General features: G+C 52.4%; 1 protein-coding gene across 8 annotated transcripts in view; it reads left to right on the top strand.

Moving 5' to 3' along the window:
- Positions 1-21,605, top strand: part of GRB10 (growth factor receptor bound protein 10) — a 207,913-nt gene that overhangs the window by 162,026 nt on the left and 24,282 nt on the right. For all 8 annotated transcript variants that reach the window (XM_068550222.1, XM_068550223.1, XM_068550224.1 and 5 more), the window contains 6 exons: positions 243-399; positions 8,428-8,543; positions 9,570-9,638; positions 11,242-11,379; positions 12,777-12,887; positions 14,582-14,680. In XM_068550222.1, coding sequence (XP_068406323.1) covers positions 243-399; positions 8,428-8,543; positions 9,570-9,638; positions 11,242-11,379; positions 12,777-12,887; positions 14,582-14,680 — 690 coding nt within the window. The remainder of the gene's footprint in view (positions 1-242; positions 400-8,427; positions 8,544-9,569; positions 9,639-11,241; positions 11,380-12,776; positions 12,888-14,581; positions 14,681-21,605) is intronic.

Raw genomic sequence — 21,605 nt, 5'->3', positions numbered from 1 at the left:
TTGTAAGAGCCTGTGTTGTGATCCCATGTGCCCTGCGCATCCGCAGGGGGAGGCAGAAGGGAAGGGGAGTGTCGATGGGCGTGGCCTGCAGCCCCGCAGCCTCTGGTCACCCGCCGCCTGGAAAACAATTATACATGTGTTGGAGCACTGCTGTCTATACATTTCCTGTTTATGTTGTTTCAGTGTTTATTTCTGAAAACCCAAGGTTGTTCATCTGTAAGTGTCACCGCCTTGTGTTGCAGGATGTTAAAGTCTTTAGCGAAGACGGGACGAGCAAAGTGGTGGAGATTCTGGTGGACACGACAGCCAGGGACCTGTGCCAGTTGCTGGTTTACAGAAGTCACTGTGTGGACGACAACAGCTGGACGCTGGTGGAGCACCACCCGCACCTGGGATTAGGTAGGGAGCAGCTCCGGGTGGGGAGCAGCACCGGGTGGGGAGCAGCACCGGGTGGGGGGGGAGCAGCTCCAGGTGGGGGGAGCAGCTCCAGGTGGTGGGGAGCAGCTCCAGGTGGTGGGGAGCAGCTCTGGGTGGGGAGCAGCACCGGGTGGGGGAGGAGCAGCACCGGGTGGGAGGGAGCAGCTCCGGGTGGGGAGCAGCACCGGGTGGGGGGCAGCTCCGGGTGGGGGGCAGCTCCGGGTGGGGAGCAGCACCGGTGGGGGGCAGCTCTGGGTGGGGAGCAGCACCGGGTGAGGGGGAGCAGCTCCAGGTGGGGGACAGCAGTGGGGTGCTCGGTGGGCCTTCAGGTGAAGACCTCTGCCACCAGATGCCAGACTGTCACTGCAGTGTCCCCTGCCAGCCAGTGCAGCAGGCGGTCTGTGTGTTGTCCTCCACGCTCCTGCCTCTTCTCTTTTTCCTAAAATCTCACCTTCCTCCCTCCCAGGCCTCTCTCTCCTGGTGCTTCCAGAATCTCGCTCTTGCACAGTTTGAAGCAGTAGCTCCCAAGAGCTCAGCCACAGTAGGAGGGAAGGGTCCCTGTGACTTGGCAGGAGGAGGCGCTGTGAGGGGCTCAGGGGCTCGCTGCACACCTGTGGTCTGGGTGTGCGGCCGGAGGCGCCCTGGGGAGATTCTGGCATCACTGCAGAGAGCAGCTCTCTACCTGACGGGGTCGGGGAGCCGTGGTGACAGCCTGCAGGAGGGCACGGGGAGGCCCCCGGGAGTCGAGGGGTGCCATAAAGCAATGTCCCCTAAGCTTGAGTCTCACACAGTGTCTCTGAGTGATTCGAGAGAGCAAGAGATTATTTTGAAATAGGTACTATTTACAGAACTTATTGAGGTCTTTGGTTTGTTTGTCTGGCTTAGGTGGCTTATTTCAGGTAAAGAAGCTTTTCAGACTTTCGTTTAAATTCATTTTGGATAACGTACGGTGCTTCCAAATCATGGGCACATATTTAAAACTAGAATTTTTTCTAAATCAACAGCTCTATTTTCTTCTGTGTCTTGAAGGAGAGAAAAACTACACAGCTTGCAAACTTCTTCCCACAGTTTAACATTTTTCTCATGACCTTTAAGAATGACAAAGAAATTGAAATTAAGCCTCTAGGTCTGGAATATTCTTTCACTAAATGGCATTTGGGCAACTCATATTGTACAGTCTAAGCTTACATGACACAAGGTACATTTGAGTTGGCGTTGCTGGAAGTCACGTGTTCTGGCTCCCCTGTGCTGTCAGACAGTGTGCGTTTTAAAGTAAACGCTAAGAACTCCACCTGGTTTCTTTCCCGTCACTACGGATCTGCAGTGCACTTGTGTGTCATCAGATGCTTTGTCCTTTGTCCCCAGCAGCTTTCTCCTGGCAGGTACATTCAGTGGTGCCACAGCACAGCGACCGGCTGGCAAGCTCCAGTTTGGGACATCCATGAATAGACCCGAGTGGTCTGATAGGGTTACCAAAAGCATCTGTTGGCACACAAGTAATTTGGAAATTAAACAGTAGTCGGAACCCTGCAGTTTTTATGTACACACATGTATATACAGACATATATACACATGCATGCATACACGTGTACATATACCAGTATACATGCATACACACACACATAGAGAATTACAGTAAGTCCCCTACATACAAAGCTTCAAGTTTCGAACTTTCAAAGATGCAAACGTGTGTTCCATCGATGTCAGGCATGAGTGAAATTTCAGCTTGCCCTCCGTCTCCTACTGCTGATGATCCTTCAGCTCTGCCATCTCCCACCTCCTCTCCCTCCTCCAGTCAGTCACTCTTCTCGCCTGTTCACTCGATGCCAGCCCCTGGGTGCCAGCTGTTGTACTGTACCACTGTACTTTTCAAGGTGCTGTCTGTAAGATTAAAAATGTTTTCTTTATTTTTTGTGTGTGTTTGTTTTTATGTATTATTTGTGTGAAAAGTATTATAAACCTGTTACAGTACAGTACTATATAGCCGACTCAGTTGGGTACCTAGGCTAATTCTTTGGACTTACGAACAAACTGGACTTACGAACGCACTCTCAGAACGGAACTCGTTTGTATGTAGGGGACTTACTGTAATTTTAAAAATGCATGTGCATAGTTGGACCCAAATATAATGAATATTGTTGAAAGACCATTCAAAAGTCTGGCTGTGCTTTTAATTTGAAAAGAACTATGAAAAAACTTCTGCAGACATTATAATACATGAATATCACTGTACACACCTAGAGAACATACGGCATGGACGCAGATACACAGAACATTGTCACATAGGGACTACTTGAGAAATTCTGATTCCAGTGTTTCTTGTGGTAGCACTTGATTTCTACAACATCGTATAGTAGGTGATAAACTTGGGAAATGATCAATCACATGAAGGAAATTTATTCTGAGGGAGTAAACAACGAAATGCACATGCACACACTGTTCTCGGGGATGTGATATCCATATGTTTCATTCTGTGTTCTTCCTCTTATTCACAGATGGATTGACATACCCCCCTTTAGGGGACAATAGTTTATTATAAAACCAAGTAAAAAGGGAAAAAAAAGGAAAAAAACAGCGGAGCAAGTAAAATGATGAAAAAAATAAAAAAGAACATTTGGATCAAATTTTAGATCCTGTTTGACAAAAAGAAATCAGTGAGCTGAATTGCAGATGCATGAAATCCCCTTAGAAGATCCTTCCTCACTTTCTCCTGTCAGCTCCTTTCTCATGAGCAGCGAGTGGACACGTTGTCCTGATGCCTGGGTTCTGTAGAGGATTTTGCAGGTGTTAGTTCCACCAAGTTAGTCATGCCCTCCTGCAAGGGCAGGGCCCAGGGAAACCTCCCACTGTTCACAAAGAGCTTACTGCACCCCCGGCCCTGTGTCTTCCCTGCCTGTTCTTTTGTTTGTGATCCAAGCCTATTATTTAATACTGTTTTTGATCCGTTAAGCTGTTATTTAGGTGAAAATCCTCTTCCTTCCATTATCCACCAGCATTTGATGGTCAGATGCCCAGTAGTGGGAAGAGGAAGGTCCGGTTCCCTGTTTCAAGCCTCCCGTGGGGCAGGGCTGTGGGAGTGCCTTTCACAGCTCCCCGTGGTGTTTCAACATAAACCCCCTAGGGTGGGGTGTGCAGCGTTCTCTGTGATTGACAGTGTCCTGGGCGTGTCCCTGGGTCCCCTGGCACACGAGTCCGCCGCCCCGCATTCTCAGGGCGGAGCCACCAGCCCTACCTCCGCAGTCACTGACTCTCCCTTTAGAAGGTCACTTTCTCACGGGGTGTACGTCGGGGATGCTTCTGGGACCTGCACATCCACGAGGCTGGCGGCTCAGGCCGAAGGGAGACGATGCTTGCAGATCCCCAAGGCTGGTGGGTCCAGCAATCCGCAGTAATGGAGGGGAGAGCAGGCCACTCTGACAGCACTGAGTTGATGTATAGCCTTAGAAATTGAGGATTTCCAAGCACAATTACTACGCCGATCTTTGCAGCCAAGATATCACATCCTTAACAGTATTAAACCTTTTCGCGCTCAGAAACGAGCGACGGTTTAGGAGGCACGGGGCAGTTTCCAGGACAGCCATTCGAGACGGCTTCCTTTCCACGAGCAGGAGACCACGTGCGTGTGTGAGGGCTGCAGCCCCCGAGGGTACCCGCGGGGCCAGAGCATCAGGCTCATGGAGGGGCGGGAACCGTGGCAGCTGCCGGCGTGGGCAGCACCTCTTGCTGGTGGGAGCCTCTCTGCCCTCTCCCTGAACTGGGCTTGTTGCCAGAGCCGGGTCCAAGGGCCCTTCCTGGTCCCCGCTGTGGGCTCCTGCACCACTTGCTGGTTTGAAAGGTTGAGGCAGAGCCCTGAGTGCTCAGTGGTCTTAGGTGACCGTGTCCCGTGTTTCCTGATTTCCCGGGAACTCATACCTTCCCTGATCTCTCCAACCATTAGTGGCCCCAGAAGTCCAGGCTGGACGGGATGTTTCGGCTCCAGTATTGTGGGTAGAGCTCAGACGTGGAAACGCTGTCCCCAGCCGGTGCCACCCGACAGCCCCCGAGCCCAGCCAGCAGGGGCTGGAATGGGGCCGTTGCCTTGGGAAGCGTTGCCCTCCTGTCTGCCTGGAGCAGGTGAGCAGTCAGGCTCACTTCAGCCAAGGCACCCTAATAGGTAGAGGACGCAGGGGTGTTACACAGCCGGCCTGCAGCTGTATCCGGTACACAAACTCTATTTTAAAGGAGTGTCGAAAAGCAGGAACTTTGGTTTAGCATCTTGGTGCACCCCGTGAACGTGAAGATGGGCCCACCTGTAAACTCCATCCCCCTGGGAGTGCAGGGGCTCCCACAGGCGGGCCCTGAGTGACCACGGCTGTCAGAGTGGATCAGCGGGAGGGGCTGGGACTTAATGACACCTGGAGCACTGTCCACCGAGGAGGGTCACAGCCAGGTCCTGTGCCTCTCAAGGAGTTGAGGGGTTCTGTTGTCGTGTGAATCAGGACGAAACACCTCAGGAAGAAGCAGGAACCCTTCCTCGGGCAGCTCACTGCTCTGGGTCCGTTCCTGGGCCGATGAGAAGGGCGTGACGGCCGCCCTGTGGCCTGACCGGCGCCTCCAGGTGCTGACACCTGCACAGATGGGCCGGGGAGAAGCAGCCGCCTTGCCTTCAGCATCGGGGCTCAGGGCGGCCCTTGCAGGCTGATCCTCGTCCATCTCTGTCTCTGTGTCTGTTACCTCTGAAAGGCACCACATGACACCCTTTCCCCACTAAAATACACAACTAGCAGGAAGGCTGCTTATGGGGCAGATCCAGACGTCAGGATGTTTGCTGTGGGCGTGTTACGCTACTCACAGCTCCTGACAGCCCGGGAAGCCCCGGGCAGCTGTTCAGCGCTCCCGTCTCTGTGACGTGGGCTGCGCCGGGTGGTGAGGGGCTGCAGGGGGTGGTGAGGTGGGATGGTGACGCCTCCCGGTGCCCTCGGCTGGGCGCTGGGTCTGCCAGCCCCACCCCACCCCTCAGGACCGCCCAGGTTTCTGCTGACGACTCCTGTGTCTGCTGCACGGCCCCAGAAGTAAGATACGCTGCTTTTTTTAATTGAAGTGTCGTTGATTTACCGTATTGTGTTCATTTCTGCTGTACAGCAAAGCGACTCAGTTATACACATACATGCATCAGTTTTTATATTCTTTTCCATTAGGGTTTATCATAGGCTACTGAATAGAGTTCCCTGTGCTCTACAGTAGGACCTTGTCGTTTATCCATGCTGTATATACTAGTTTGCACCTGCTAATCCCAAACTCCCGATCCTTCCCTCTCTCTCCCCCCCACTCCCCCGTTGGCACCACGAGTCTGATCTCTGTGTCTGAGTCTATTTCTGTTTCATAGATAGGTTCATTTGTGCCATACTTTAGATTCCACATATAAGCAATATTATGTGGTATTTGTTTTTCTCTTTCTGACTTCACTCAGTATGATAATCTCTGGTTGCATCCATGTTGCTGAAAATGGCATTATTTCACTCTTTTTTATGGCTGAGTAGTATTCCATTGTATATATATTTGTGTACCACATCTTCTTTATCCATTCCTCTGTTGATGGGCATTTAGGTTGCTTCCATGCCTTGGCTATTGTGAATAGTGCTGCTATGAACATAGGGGTGCATGTATCTTTTTGAATTAGAGTTTTGTACAGGTATATGCCCAGGAGTGGGATGGCCACCACTGAAAAGTCTACAAAATACGCTTTCTTTTTTGAGTTGTCTGAGTTTTAAATATCTTTCATGTGGAGTACGGTGGCGGCATGGATGCCGGCCTTAGTTCCGGAAATCAGAGAACTACAAATACGCTTTGAGGAACGTCTTCCTCTTCCATTTGTACAAAAAGTCCTTTTGGATGAAAAGTCACATGACAGTTTTACTTAAGGCCATTGTGATCATATGACATTTGTAGCTGGTGATGTGATCATTGAATACTATTGCCTGAGGTCATCTGAAAATATGTGTCTTTAGAATCACAGAGAAAATCAGAACTGGACAAAAAGAGCTTTGAACTGAGGTTGTCCCGGTGGCCTTTCAAAAGCTGTGAGCACAGGTGCCGGGCCTTCAGTGGGAGGCCAGGCCGACAGCTCTGGCATCTCTGAGGAACTCGGTCCTGATCCCACCGCTGGCCGCAGAGGGTGCAGCGGCCTTGGTTCCCACCTGTAGGTCTCCCAGGCCTCGTGGGGCCAGTGGAGTGGCCTGGGGCAGAGAAGCACCTCCTGTCGGCACCGCGGACCGTCCATTCACGCTGCTGTGTGCGGCTCTACCAGGGTAGCTGGGCCTGGGAGGAGAGGAACCTGCCTGGGATGCAGCACCCGGGGGCCCCGTCGAGCCGGTGGCTCCCGCTGGCAGCACCCGGGGGCCCCGTCGAGCCGGTGGCTCCCGCTGGGAGGGGCCTGTGCTCCTGAAGCTCGGCATCTGCCTTGTCCTCACTTAGGTGCCCCCCGCTCTTTTCTGTCTCCGTATTTTACCTGGTAAAGAATTTTAATTCTGTAAACCAACCATCAGCAGGTTATTGGGTCATAGTTGTTTTTTTCCCCATAACTACAGAAATGTTTTCTCTGGATAAAAATCTCAAGGAAAGTCATGGGTTTGTTTTAAATGAATGGCATTGTGCTAACCCCTATCTTGGCAGCAGACATAGCCATTGTAACCGTGCTCAGGCTGCCCCTGGTTCTTCTCCTCTGTCCTGGGGTGGGTGGTCATCAGGCAGGGAGTGCGGTTCCTGAATTGCTTGCCAGGTCCCCCCTCATCCGGGGCCCAGTGGGCCTGTCTGCAGGTCGCTGGTGGTGCCAGGTCTGGCCCTTCCTGAGGCGCCTGAGCTTTCTGTTCAGCGTGGGGAGGAAATTCAGGCTTTAACTATGTCTCTACCGAGGACAACCTGTCCTCGTGTGCTCTGTGTGCCAGCGGGGCCCGGCTCAGACCAGTGCCCTGGTGACCGTGTCCTTCGTGGACAGGAATTCTCCCACGTTCTGAGATGGCTTTGACTCAGGAACGCTTTCACCCTACACCTCATCCTTCCTGGAAGACAAGACTCTCTGGGGATTCCGCGCTGGTTGTGTGAAACGAAGTGGGAGCTGGGAAGGGCCGACGGAGCCGCTTGCGTCAATCTCGTGGCATCTCGTCCTCCGCCGTTTGGGCCTCAGTTCACACGTCGAAGCTGCCCTGGGCTCGTTTGCTCCTGTCGTTTGTCACGTTATTGAGCGTGGTTGGTTCCCTGCCGCCCGGTCGGCAGGCTGTGCAGAGACACGTGAGGGCGTCCGGCCACATGCCTCTCATGCTCCGCGTGCAACCAGGGTGCTCAGACGGTGAGGGGAACGCCGCCCCAGGGTGGTGCCGCTGCTGAGTCAGGCACCGAGTGTGTGTTTTCGTGCACGCTCCCCTGCGTGCTGTGCGATGTGTGTGTCCTTCCCAGCGGCACAGGCCCGCCGTGAGAGCAGCTCCGGGGTGTGCGTGATTAGCGCGGGCTCCAGCGTACAGCCGGGCGTGGGGACGGGCTGCCTGCTGGTAGCCGGCTCCCGCCCGTGTTACGCCCTAACACCCTCTCAGGCAGCTGAGTTTCACGAAATCAGAGCCGTCCTGCTTCTGCACCCCCCCTCTACCCACCCGCCCGTGTGTCCTCCTTGCTCAGAGTCTTCCCACTGTTCTGTGTCTTGGGACATTTTCCCGGTCATTAGAGCCCCTGTTCTTTACAAGAGTCGACATTTCTTAATGTAAAGGCAGAATCATCTGCGCAGGGTCTTTTGTTGATGCCAAATTGAGAAGAAGTATATGAAAGTGAGGACTGACCGGAGTTTCTCATACTGTGTCCCAAGACCTCCTATGCGTTTGAGATAACACGTTAGAGAGGTTTAGATTTACTTTTGGTTCTTGACCTCGTCTCTGCTCACGATGTTTGAAGAGGAACAGAAAAGTCAAGCAGATTTTGTCATTGGTTGTGAGGCTGCCTTGAAGGTTCTGCCTGTTTATCTCACACAATACTTTTCCTCTGCAGAAAGGTGCTTGGAAGACCATGAACTGGTGGTCCAGGTGGAGAGCACCATGGCAAGTGAAAGTAAATTTTTATTCAGGAAGAATTATGCAAAATACGAGTTTTTCAAAAATCCCACGGTGAGTCTTGTCTCTTTGAGTCTGGGGTTTGGAACTCTTGAAATCTTGCAGTTTATCCTTGAGTTTCATAGTAGCGGGTCACAAAATAACTGAGATGTAGCGGGTGGCAGTTGGGTTTGAGAATCTGAGTTGCTAGTTAACTAAGCAGTCCTGGCTTGAAACTCTCTCTCTGATGCTTAACTAAATGCCTCTGTTCTGGCCGGAGGTAACCATCACCTTCGCCCAATAGTTAAGAGTGGGAGAGGGGCTTAGTCTCTAAATGGAGAGAGAGAGGTGGGGTGGGCTTCTTCAGTTATTTTGAAAGTTCTTAGTTCAGTTGGAGTAACTTAGTCAACAAAATAAAAACTCATTATTCTCTGCAAATAGCAAGTATTACTTTGGGATTATTGGGGGAAGAATCAGTAGAGAAGTCAAAATCCAGGTGGGTTGAGCTACTCTCCTTGATTTTTCTTTTCTTTTCTCTATTTTGCGGGGTGGGGCCCTTGCCTTGTGGGATGTCAGGATGGGGAGCCTTGTACCTGCCGTGGTATGAGCGCCAATCCTAATTCTAAGGCACAGCAGCAGCAACTGGGGGAGAAGTCCCAGCATCAACTTCTGGTTCCGATAGTTTAGCTGCTTTTTTACTGAAAGGAAGAAATTTGGTAACTACTTTTGGGTAATGCACCAGAAAAGGCCTCTTCACATCTCTGTGCGCATCTCCTAGTTTCAGGGGTTCTTTATCTTGTGCCACGCATCTGTGTCCCTGAGTTAGGACACGCGGCAGCCCTCTGCCTTGGTGCACTGCCAGACGTGGGTCATAGTGGGCGTCACAGACACTCCAAACTTGGGGCAGCGTTGAAGGGAAAATGTAGCCTTTTGAAGTCAGTGTTTCCATGGTGTGATAAAGGAGCAAAAAGGACTGTCATTTTAAATACAAATTGTACCTAATTTTACCTGGAGGAAAGTTTTCAGTACTGGCATACCTGGAAGTATGCTTTTCCCCACTCTTAAGCTAACCTCTGACATCTTTGTTTTTCCATGGCCTAGAACTTCTTCCCAGAACAGATGGTTACCTGGTGCCAGCAGTCAAACGGCAGTCAGACCCAGCTTTTGCAGGTACTGGGCAAAGAAGAGGCTTCTGCTGGAGTCTCTGCATAGAAGCTCTCAGGCTGTCCTGGGGGCCTGGTAGAAACTTGGAGCAGTTGCGTTCTCACTCATGTACGAGCCTTGGCTCCTTGTGGAATTTAGAGTAACCAGAAATAAGTGTTTACCTGGGAGAGCTGCATGTAGCCAGGCTCCTTCAAAGCAAAACAAGCACTTAGAAACAGGATACACTGACTTAGAGGCCATCGGAGCGGGAGGGCGGGGTGGAGGAGCCGCAGGTCCTGGGTTCTCTGCAAACCGCGCCCCCTGTCTCCGAGCACAGCTCCCTGGAAATCTCTGTGAAAATACTGGGTCCACTTGGTAGTAAAAAATGATTGGGTTGCCATAAAAATCTTGTAAAAGGAACTTCTTATACTCTAAAAACAAGCACACCTGTCTTCACTGTCTCCTTGCTTCCTGAAGTCTGTTCCGAGTAAACCTGGCCTGCCCCTCCCCTCCCCGCAGTGGAGGGGGCCATCAGGTGCCTCTCCACGCTTACTGCTGCCTCATACTCTCCCGGGAAGTCGGGATATTCCTCTGCACCCCTAAAGACGTGTCTCTCTCAACAGCACGTTAAGTAGTAAGGGAATAAACCATTCACTAAGGCAACCAGCACTCTCCAGGTGGCACTGAATATGAGAGAAAGTACTAGAATGTAGTTCCTACAGAATTCTGCCCTGAGCGCTCCTTTTCCTGCTTTGTTTCTGCCTCTGGAAGCTGAAAGCCTCTGTGCTGTGTCCCGGGCCCTCCAACCAGAGCATCTGTCTGCCCTGGGTGAGAGTTGTCACACTAAGTTATCGTGGCCCGTGCGCAAGGAGGGTAAAGTGGCTTCCTGCTCTTTTAGTTGCCTGATCCGAGACGGCTTGGTGCTTGGTGAGCGTGCACGGTGATGTCTTGAGGTGCCAGAAGCACTGCCCGGGGGCACCAGGACCTGCCCAGTTGGCCCTTACCGTCTGCAGGAGGAGCTGTGTCCCTCTCAGTCAGTGTAGGGGACCCACCAGGGTCGCCCCAGAGCTGGTTCCTGACCTCTCTTCCCTGAAGAAGGAGGTGCGGCTGGTGGGAGGACTTAGCGGGAGAGCGGCTGTCACCAGGGTGTTCGTTCCAGGAGTTGGACGGACACTGGATACGCGGCTTTCGCTGGAGGGCACGCGGCCCAAGCGCCGGCCAGATGCTCGCTCCCAGCCCGCCTGCCTCTAATCAGTGCTCCTGGCCCTTCTGTGGCCCCAGCTCTGAACACCAGACTGGGATTTTTATGGGAAACCAGAATAAAGGGCAGGATGCTTAAACACACTGTCCGTTAGGAGATTTATGACGTTGTGGTTTTTGTCAGAGTTAGGAAAGTCCATCTGCTTGTGTGTGTTTAAACACTTAATTATGTTTTAGGCAACCCCAATTTAGATGGGAATTTTAAGACTTTTGAAAGGAAAAAGTATCACTTGAAAACACTCAGTTTAACCCAAAAAGAGTATTTCAGTAATTCGTAAAATGTTCCAGTGCCAGCGACGCTGCTTTCATGTGTCTGCTGTCATACTTTCACGTCAGCATCGTCTGACTTGTAAAACTTGCTCTTCCGCAGAACTTTTTAAACTCCAGTAGTTGTCCTGAGATTCAAGGGTTTTTGCACGTGAAGGAGCTGGGAAGGAAGTCGTGGAAGAAGCTGTACGTGTGTTTGCGGCGATCCGGCCTCTATTGCTCCACAAAGGGAGCTTCAAAGGTGAGTTTTAAAGCCGTGACCGCCGGTCACACCAGGCTGGGAGGGTTCCGAGTAAACGTGGGCTTCATTTTAAAATGCACCCTGGGCTCCTCCCAGCTCGTGACTGATTAAGCTGATTGTGTAGCAGCTAAACTCAGAGTTCCTGGTGCACAGCCCTACCTGGGAAACCAGGTGGTGACACAGACCTAGGGATCCCGGGGCTGTGTCACCCCCCCACCCCCAAGCTGGCCAGCCCGGGCCCCTTCTGTGGGCTGGGAGCAGAGCCTCCTGCCTGCCTGAGTCCCTAGAAAGATGCTAACTTAGTTTCTATAATTTGGAAGTTGGCATCCAAGCTAGCCGCAGGATATTTGATAGATTATTGCCACCCTAATAGCAATCTAATACATGTTATTGTAGGTATTTCGTGGAATAAATTGCGGTTTTGTGTGTATCCCCAGTGGGAAGAGGAGGTGAGGGATGGAAGACGGCTGCCCGACTCCGAGAACAGTTGGGGTGTTGCGGGCTGGCCTTGCCAGGGTCTCCTTTGGTGTCTCTGCACCTCTGACTTACTCTTTCCTGTAACGTCCGAGGACGCCTGCCGTGGGAACGTACCCAGCTGACCTTGGCCTTGCTTTTACACCCGAGAGCTGCGGTCTCTTCTGTTCTCGCAGGAAAGAGGAGGGAGGAGCTGGGGACCCCAGGGGAAAGTGCTGGCCCAGCATCAGGCCACAGCCCTGCTGCTCTGGGAAGTCAGGAGGGAAGCGGGGTGGCCTTCGGAGAGGGGGCGTGGCCTCTGGGGAGAAGGGGCGTGGTCACCGAGGAGGGGCATGGCCGCAGGAGAGAAGGGGCGTGGCCGGCCGCCCTTCCCTCTGCAGATGGGGTCTTCATCAGATGCAGTGGGGAGGGTAACTTCCTGATTTCCCAGCTCTGCTGTGTGGCTTACGCATCATCCGCCATCAATGCTGAGCCCAGGGACGTGTGTAGCCTAGAGCAGGAAACAGACGCGGGATGGGGAGTTCAGGAGGAGGACGGGACGACTGCGGACGCAGCTGGTCTCTGATTACGCAGCACAGCAAAGGTGGTGTGGGTCCTGCCTCTGAGTGTGTGCTCCTAACCTTGACCTTAGCTTCCAGATCTTCTGGTTTTCACTTTATGGGGCTTTGATTTGGCAGAGTGTCAAATAACATTGTAACCGTTTTCTGTCTGAGAACTGGGAGGGTGGGTTTTTTTGAGGGGGGGCTGTGGGATGTGGTTTTAATTTAGCACTTATTCTACGTGATGAGTATAGTCTGTAGACTGTCAGAGGGGAGAGGTGTTGAGGGCACGCACAGACTGCCCTCTGTTGACGGGGGCGTGAAACGCTGGCTCTTGGCTGTGCTGAGAAGTTCTCCCCCGTGAGTCTGACCACCTCCCTGCAGGAGCCCAGACACTTGCAGCTGCTGGCCGACCTGGAGGACAGCCGCATCTTCTCCCTGATGGCCGGCAGGAAGCAGTACGGTGCCCCCACGGACTACGGCTTCTGCATAAAGGTACCCCATCCGCAGGCCTTCCGAGATGCCCAGACAGCACCCCACTGGGCACTTGGGAATTAAACCGGGGACCTCCTTTCTTGGGCGCTGGGTTTTTTTGTTTGTTTTTAACAGAAATGTAGTTTCACACTAGATTTATTCATTCGTATAAAAATATTTCTTGTGTGCTTATGACGTGTCCGTCCTTGAGTAGCTCAGATGCTCAGAGAAAAGCAGAGTCCGTGATGGACAATGCCCGTGGACGGGTCCCAGCCTGTCACTGGGTGGCCTCCAGGTACTGAGTGAGCCGACACCTTCTGTGTGGGCTTGTCGTCCCCAGGACATTAGACTAGGGGTGACCACAGCTCTGCCCTCTCTCTGTGCACGTGCATGAGGACACAAACTCACACATATGCTCCCATGTGCACTCGTGCATGTGCATGCACACACCTATGTGAACAAACACATGCACACATGTAGACATACGTGTGCATGCCTGTGTGCGCGTGCACACACACACACACACACACACTATGGGGGGCCCGCTCCTCCCCCCTCGGCGAAGCTGTGGTGACGCTGGTCATTGCACTAGCAGATATTTACTGAATACCCGCTGTGCACAAGACCCTCTACTGAGGCTTCTACCTCCGTCGTCTTCCTGAGTCTTCCCAGGTGCTCACAGGGTGGGAACTGACCCGGCCCCATTGCCCACATCGGGCAGCCAGTGAGCGAGCCCGAGTCCCACAGCCAGGCTACCTTCTGAGCCCGAGGAGGAGACAGGGCACAAGGAGCCCATTCCATCCGAAAATGCCATCTTCTGCTTCACTTGGTGAAGCTTCTTTGGTTACAAGTAATACGAACTGACTTCAAACCAGCTAAAGGCCCAGGTGCATGGGAGGCTGGTGGGAAGTGGCCTCGGGAGGGGCTGGAGCCGTCGGGGCCCAGGTGGCCGGTGCTCCCTTCCCCCGGCCCACGTGCCGGGTATCGCGGCCTCTGCTTCGCCCGCAGCGTCAGCTGGACTCGGGCTGTCGTTCAGGCCCCCCTCCCCCTCCAGATTCCCGAGGCAGAGAGCTGGGCCAGTGTCCACCCCAGCACTGCCCCGCGGGCCTGCGGTCAGAGGGTTCCTGTGGACATCCCGCCAAGCTTATGCCTGCAGGCTTTCCTCCGTCACAGCCCAGCCCTGCCTCTGGCTGGGACCACCTGCCTCCGCTGCTTGCCCTGCTCCGGTCCCCTGCTCTGGGGCGACATTGGTCTCACCCCCTGGGCCTTTCCACGGGTCCGTCCTTGGGGCCACTCAGATGCCCCAGAAGCCCTGAGCCCCGGGGGCTTCTCCCCATGCCGGCTCACCCAGCAGGCCCTTCCCACGGCTGCGTCCTCAGTCTTCCTGGGAGGCAACTGAAGACGCCTCCTTCTGAGACCCCGGAGCAGGTCCCCCTCCCAGGCGTCAGCATTCTCTGCACGGAGCTAGATGCCCCGTCAGCCACCCCCGCCTTGCGGTTTCTTTCCTATTTGTCTCCCCCAGGACCTCCCGTGGGAGGACGGCTGACCCCTCAGCTAAGTACTAAGTGGCCACAACCGCCCGGGGCCGGTCCGTGCCCGGCAGCGCATGAGTGGTGCTCGGCAGGTCCTGCCGTGTGCGGGCTCAGCCCTGCCTAACGGGAGGCGTGTTCCCGAGTCCCTGTGACGCTCACGGGGTCTTCCTTCGTCTCCTTTAGCCAAACAGAGTCAGGAACGAGGCCAAGGAGCTGCGGTTGCTCTGTGCCGAGGACGAGCAGAGCCGGACGTGCTGGATGACGGCCTTCAGGCTCCTCAAGGTGGGTCCCCTGCGGTCACGGTGTGCGTGTGTGTGTGTGTCAGCCACTCGTCACAGTGTGTGTACGTCAGCCCTGCGGTCACAGCATGCGTCAGCGCACCTCTCTCCATGGGCAGTGCCTGTCACCCTCCCACGTGCCGTCACCAGCTCTAGGAATCAAGGGTCCTCACACATTTTTTCAGGGTCTCAGAAGCTCCCCACAGAGCCTTAACGTTAGAGGAACCAGAGCCAGTTCCCACCCTCGGCGCTGTTGGCATTTGGGGCCAGGCAATGGGCCGTCCTGTGCTTTGCAGGACATTTAGCAGCCCCCTGGTCTCTCCCCGAGATGCCAGTAGCACCCCCCCAAGCAGCTGAGACAACCCCAAATGTCTCCAGATGTTGCCAAGTGTACCCTGGGTGTGGGGCGGGGGTTGAGAACCAATAGGAAGAAAAAGGTCAAGACCAGGGAGTCGGGTCGGGGAGGGTGCACGTGGGTCATCAGGAGGTTAATGGTTTTCCTGACGGAGCATCAGACTCTCGAATTCTCAAAAAGCCAGGGCCATGAGGGAAACATAACGAATCATGTGGCTCACCATAGAGCCTCAAGGGAAATGGTGTCTCCTGACAATAATACTGAAAGAAATGTCTTGCACGGACCCTCACGTGGGATCGCACCCGGCAGTGATTTCACAGAAATTGCCAAGACGACTTCACACGCCCTTTAGTACAAGCTCAGTGCACAGCAGGCGCATCTCACTTGGATGTCCCACAAAACGTTCCTTTGCACATACACACACCGTGTGTCTGGAGTTCCTTAGGTACATAAAGTCCTCGTGAGTTACAGGTTAGTTGACAAGACGAACTTGGCCAAAGTCAAGGGGCCTGCGGGGAAAGTGTGTTTGCTCAGCTGTGGCCACCACATGCAGTGGTCTGGGTGTCTCTTTACAAAGGTCCCCAACCCTCACTGAGGGTCCAGCTGGTGCAAGATTCTCGGCAGAGTCACTTAGATCAAGAGACAGTGGGAGGCTGAGCTCGGAATACTCCTTGGAGATGCCACGGGCTCCCTGGAGAGGCAACCCGTGTTCCTCTCTCCCAGGACCTTCCTTTGTTTTTTTTTATCTTGTCACTGGTAAAACAAAAAAAGGTGTACACGGGACTTTACTGGTGGTGCAGGGGTTAAGAATCCGCCTGCCCACGCAGGGGACACGGGTTCGAGCCCTGGTCCGGGAAGATCCCACATGCCGCGGAGCAACTAAGCCCGTGCGCCACAACTACCGAGGCTACGCTCTAGAGCCCGTGAGCCACAACTACTGAGCCCACGAGCCACAACTACTGAAGCCCGTGTGCCTAGAGCCTGTGCTCCGCAACAAGAGAAGCCACCGCAATGAGAAGCACACACACCGCAACAACACTCGCTGCAACTAGAGAAAAGCCCGCGCGAATCAACAAAGACCCAACGCAGCCAAATTAATTAATTAATTACTTAATTTTTTTTTAAATGGTGTACATTTAAATGTTACTGCTCTGTAGTAGAAGAAGAAATGCCCTGCTGCTGTAAGATACCATATGTCATCGGCTGCGCCCTGACAAGCTGGTGTTAAATCCAAGTGCCCCTCAACAGGGGGCTGGTTGCCTGGCTTATGGGACGTGCGCACAGAGGAGCCCCCTGCAGCTGGAAAGGGACAACTCCTCCCTGGGTCCCGTTGTGGGAAATTTTCCAGGATGTCTTATTAACAATTAACAAACAAAGTGCAGAATGTTGTATAAAGAGGTCACTGCGTTGGTGGGGAGAGAACGGAAATGCGTGTTTAGATTCACTGGCATATATGTAAACACGATACTGCAGGGGAGCCTGGAGGCTGCGGTGTAGATGGGGCAGACGTGGAGGGAGACATGCACGGTTTTATGTATTTGTGTGCTTTCTTTTCGTTTTTGCCTTTGCTCTGCACAAATATTATCTATTTTGGAAAAAACAAAAAGGAGATGAAAAAGGAGCTGGTACTAAGGCGTCGTGTTCCGTGGGTGACACGTGGCGATGTGGCAGCACCTCTGATGCCGTCTCACAAGGGCGGAGGGCGGGGGCCCCTTTGGCGCCATCGTAATGTGACTTAGGTGACCGGGCGCTGGAAGGAAGCGGGCCGAGCTCGCGGTGGCAGCGACGCCTGGCTCTTATTAGCGCTAACGATGCGTGCCCTGTATACGTTGACGCAACGTGATGGACGTTTTGGAGCATCCGCTGTGGGCCAGGCAGCGCCTCACATCTCTGACCTCGTTTGCTGCTCATGGCGGCTCTGTACATACACGTACGACCGGTACGGGTGACGGTCCTGAAGCCCATGGCGCTGCGTTCCACGTGGCCACTGGCGTGTGGCAGAGTCAGCCCTAGGACCCCGATGTTTTGGCCCCAGAACTCCATCGCTAACCAGCATGCTCGCTGCCCCCCGAGAGCCTCCGGGAAGCTGAAGATCCATCCAGTTCCAGCCACGGTCCCTTTGTCCCGGCCACCTTGCCCTGAGTGAGCAGCTGACCGCACGTCCCCCAGCGCCATCCTGTATGAGGGCGGGGCCTGGCTGGTCACGCCCTGGGGCCTCCTGCCCCTACCGAGTGGCCAGCACCAGCATCTGAAATGCGGGACCCGTACAAGCATCTGGGTCTCCTCCCTCCCTGCCCCCCAGCCGCCCCTGGCTCCAGTCACCTTGCTCTGGGGGAAAGCGTACTTAGAAGACCAGGCTCTGTGTGATGGCCCCTGCCCTGCACCCACACACTGCCTCCAGAACGGGATGTACTTTGCTCCAGGGACTTAACGCCCTTGAAGCAGTGGGGAACCTTCTCAAAAGCCTCCTGTTCCCCTGGCTCTGCTGCGTCACGAGCTTCTTGGGTCGTGAGCACTGGCTCAGTCCGTGGTCTGCCTCTCCTCCTCCACGGGGAGACCGGTCTGCAGGCGGCAGGGACCTGAGCGGGAGAGGCTCCCCCTCTCCACCTCCCAGCGCTCTCCCTCTACATGTTCTCGTGCCTGGGCGTCATCCTACTTGGCTCCCCCCAGATCCCCAGAGCTGGGACGGCCTAGCGCTCGGAACAGAAGAGATGCTCAGAAAATGTGAATTGAATGAAAGTGGCAACCAACCCAAACTCCCGTATCTGCGTTGGCTCCCCGCCTCTTTTGAAACCGTTTCTCCCCCTTGCCTGCCGGATGTCATGGGCAGCGCTAGAGTCAGCCCGAGACGGCGCCCCTGCCTGGTTGGCAGAGTCGGCAGAGGGGGCTTTGGACTAGGGACCTGCACCATCTCCAGAGGCCGGTTCTTGGGCCTCCGAGGGGGGTCTTGCTGCCACAGACCAAGGAAACGTTGGGTTGCCTCTTTTCGTGGTTGATGTGAAGATCTTGTCTGTAGTGAGTGATGAGAGCTCCCTCCCCCAGCTTTAACCCTCCGACACCCTTGCCCCCTAACAGTGGGTCGGATGTGCCATGTCCCCCTGTGGAGGAGGCACATCGGAGACCTGGGGGCCTGAAGCTGAAGGGTAAAGCTCTGCCCTCCCACCGTCTCCAACTCTGGCCAGGAAGCAGGTCTGTGGTGGCTGATATTGGGCAATTTGGACGGTATTGAAACCCCAGGGCTTTTTTGAGAGGAAGGACTTCTTTTGAATTAACCTAGACCTTCCTGTGCCTTTAAGTACCAACACTGGTACACTTTCTTTAAAAAAAAATTATAGCTCGAGCCTCCAGAGGAGAAAACTGGCTAATACCTGCTTTTGTTCCTCTATCTGCAATTCCACTGTTTCCTAAATGATTTCATAGAGACTACAGGACAGCACAAGGAGTACGAAAACGGTGTTAGTTACCTGCCGTCTCCTTCCCACCCCCTCCACCTTCTAGATGTTTCTTAAGCTGCCCTAGAGATGCTTCCCCAAGAGCGAGGTCTTGCTTCATCAATACAGGTTTCTGTAGGGAACTCCCTGGTGGTCCAGTGGTTAGGACTCAGCGCTTTCACTGCCGGGGCCCTGGTTCAATTCCTGGTCGAGGAACTAAGATCTCTCAAGCCGCCCCAGCGCAGCCCAAAAAAATAAATAAAATTTTTAAAAAAGTCTAAGCCTCTTAAAGAGGCTTCAAATAAAACAAAAAAGCACACAGGATTCTGCAATGAATTGCTTGACATGGAGAAGACAGTTACAGTGGGTGCTGGGCACGACAGCGGCCGAGGAGCCTGAGCCCTGGCACACAGGCGTTGTGGGGTCTGGAGCCAAGAGGAGGCTTCCAGCGCCCAGAAGCAGCGCATACACAGGGAACAGTTCTCCGGGGGACGGGGCAGGGCGTGCTGACCAGGTGTACAGAGCAGAGGCAAAGCATCCCGGCTCTGGTGATAACACCGTGAAGTTTGCTGCCTGCTCGCACCTGCCAGGGGGGAGCTTCACGTCACCCCGTTTAATCGTCATGAGAACCTAGGGGAAGGCACGGCCCTCGCAGTACAGATGAGGAGAGAACGCCTGGAGATGGGCCAGCTGAGACTCCATGCCCCCCCCGCCCCGGGGGTGCTTCTTAGGAAGCCCAGGTAGAACTTGGGAGATGGCTCAGGTGTGTTCCGCCCTCCCGTCTGATGGTGCCACCTGCCTTCACGCTCACAGCCAAACTCATGGCCTCTCTGGATCCCAGAGTCCAGACCCGTGGTCCCTAAAAGCCAGTCCTCTGACTACTGAGAAGTTGGGGAGACATCTTCTCTAGTGCGTAGCAAAACAAAACAAATACGGAGAGTGCGGTCAGCTTCCCATGAAGCTAATTGTGCTCATGGTAACAGGTTTGTTCTTTAATCTGAGACTGTGTCCTTTTCACTTAGTTAACCTTAAACTTTACAAAAGTCTGATGGTCTGATCTACCATTCTGTCAACAATATTTTATAAAGTATTGTTGATTAAAAAAATTGTTGATATGGTGGTAGATCAGTGGTTAATTTTTGGTGTGTGTGTGTGCTGTCTTATTTGGCGAATTAGTTGCCAAGCCTTAAGACAGTCACAGATTTTTTTTCTCCAAATTTGATTGCTTTGTGAAATCTAACAGAATGAAAGTCCCTGATATAGACCTTCCCTCTCACCCTCTTCCCTGCAAGATGATCTCTCAAGTCTAGTGGTTCCCAAATTTTATTTTTATGTAGCAGAACCCTTTTTTTTTAATTAATTAATTTATTTATTTATTTTTGGCTGTGTTGGGTCTTCGTTTCTGTGCAAGGGCTTTCTCTAGTTGCGGCGAGCAGGGGCCACTCTTCATCGCAGTGTGCAGGCCTCTCACTATCGCGGCCTCTCTTGTTGTGGAGCACAGGCTCCAGACGCGCAGGCTCAGTAGTTGTGGCTCATAGACCTAGTTGCTCCGCGGCATGTGGGATCTTCCCAGACCAGGGCTCGAACCCGTGTCCCCTGCATTGTCAGGCAGATTCTCAACCACTGTGCCACCAGGGAAGCCCACATGACTCTTTTTGAATTATGGTTTCCTCAGGGTATATGCCCAGTAGTGGGATTGCTGGATCGTATGGTAGTTCTATTTTTAGTTTTATAAGGAACCTCCATACTGTTCTTCATAGTGGCTGTATCAATTTACATTCCCACCAACACTGCAAGAGGGTTCCCTTTTCTCCACACCCTCTCCAGCCTTTTTTGTTTGTGCATTTTTTCCTGATGGCCATTCTCACTGGTGTGAGGTGATACCTCATTGTAGTTTTGATTTGCATTTCTCTAATGATTAGTGATGTTGAGCATTCTTTCATGTGTTTGCTGGCTATCTGTATATCTTCTTTGGAAAAATGTCTATTTAGGTCTTCTGCCTATTTTTGGATTGGGTTGGTTGTTTTTTTGATATTGAGCTTCATGAGCTGCTTGTAAATTTTGGAGATTAATCCTTTGCCAGCTGCTTGATTTGCAAATATTTTCTCCCATTCTGAGGGTTGTCTTTTCGTCTTGTTTATGGTTTCCTTTGCTGTGCAAAAGCTTTTAAGTTTCATTAGGTCCCATTTGTTTATTTTTGTTTTTATTGCCATTTCTCTAGGAGGTGAGTCAAAAAGGATCTTGCTGTGATTTATGTCATAGAGTGTTCTGCCTATGTTTTCCTCTAAGAGTTTTATAGTGTCTGGCCTTACATTTAGGTCTTTAATCCATTTTGAGTTTATTTTTGTGTATGGTGTTAGGGAGTGTTCTAATTTCATTCTTTTACATGTAGCGTCCAATTTTCCCAGCACCACTTATTGAAGAGACTGTCTTTTCTCCATTGTATATTCTTGCCTCCTTTAGCAAAAATAAGGTGACCATATGTGCGTGGGTTTATCTCTGGGCTTTCTATCCTGTTCCATTAATCTATGTTTCTGTTTTTGTGCCAGTACCATACTGTCTTGATTACTGTAGCTTTGTAGTATAGTCTGAAGTCAGGGAGCCTGATTCTTCCAGCTCCGTTTTTCTTTCTCAAGATTGCTTTGGCTCTTCGGTGTCTTTTGTGTTTCCATGAAAATTGTGAAATTTTTTGCTCTAGTTCTATGAAAAATGTCATTGGTAGCTTGACAGGGATTGCATTGAATCTGTAGATTGCTTTGGGTAGTATAGGCATTTTCACAATGTTGATTCTTCCAATCCAAGAACATGGTATATCTCTCCATCTGTTTGTATCATCTTTAATTTCTTTCATCAGTGTCTTATAGTTTTCTGCCTACAGGTCTTTTGTCTCCTTAGGTAGGTTTATTCCTAGGTATTTTATTCTTTTTGTTGCAATGGTAAATAAGAATGTTTCCTTAATTCCTCTTTCAGATTTTTCATAATTAGTGTATAGGAATGCAAGAGATTTCTATGCATTAATTTTTTATCCTGCTACTTTACCAAATTCATTGATTAGATCTAGTAGTTTTCTGGTAGCATCTTTAGGATTCTCTATGTATAGTATCATGTCATCTGGAAACAGTGACAGCTTTACTTCTTCTTTT

The sequence above is a fragment of the Eschrichtius robustus genome, chromosome 8, assembly GCF_028021215.1.
Source record: "Eschrichtius robustus isolate mEscRob2 chromosome 8, mEscRob2.pri, whole genome shotgun sequence".
NCBI classification, from domain to species: domain Eukaryota; kingdom Metazoa; phylum Chordata; class Mammalia; order Artiodactyla; family Eschrichtiidae; genus Eschrichtius; species Eschrichtius robustus.
The sequence above is the reverse complement of the archived record's forward strand: the minus strand, read 5'-3'. Positions and strand labels throughout refer to the sequence as shown.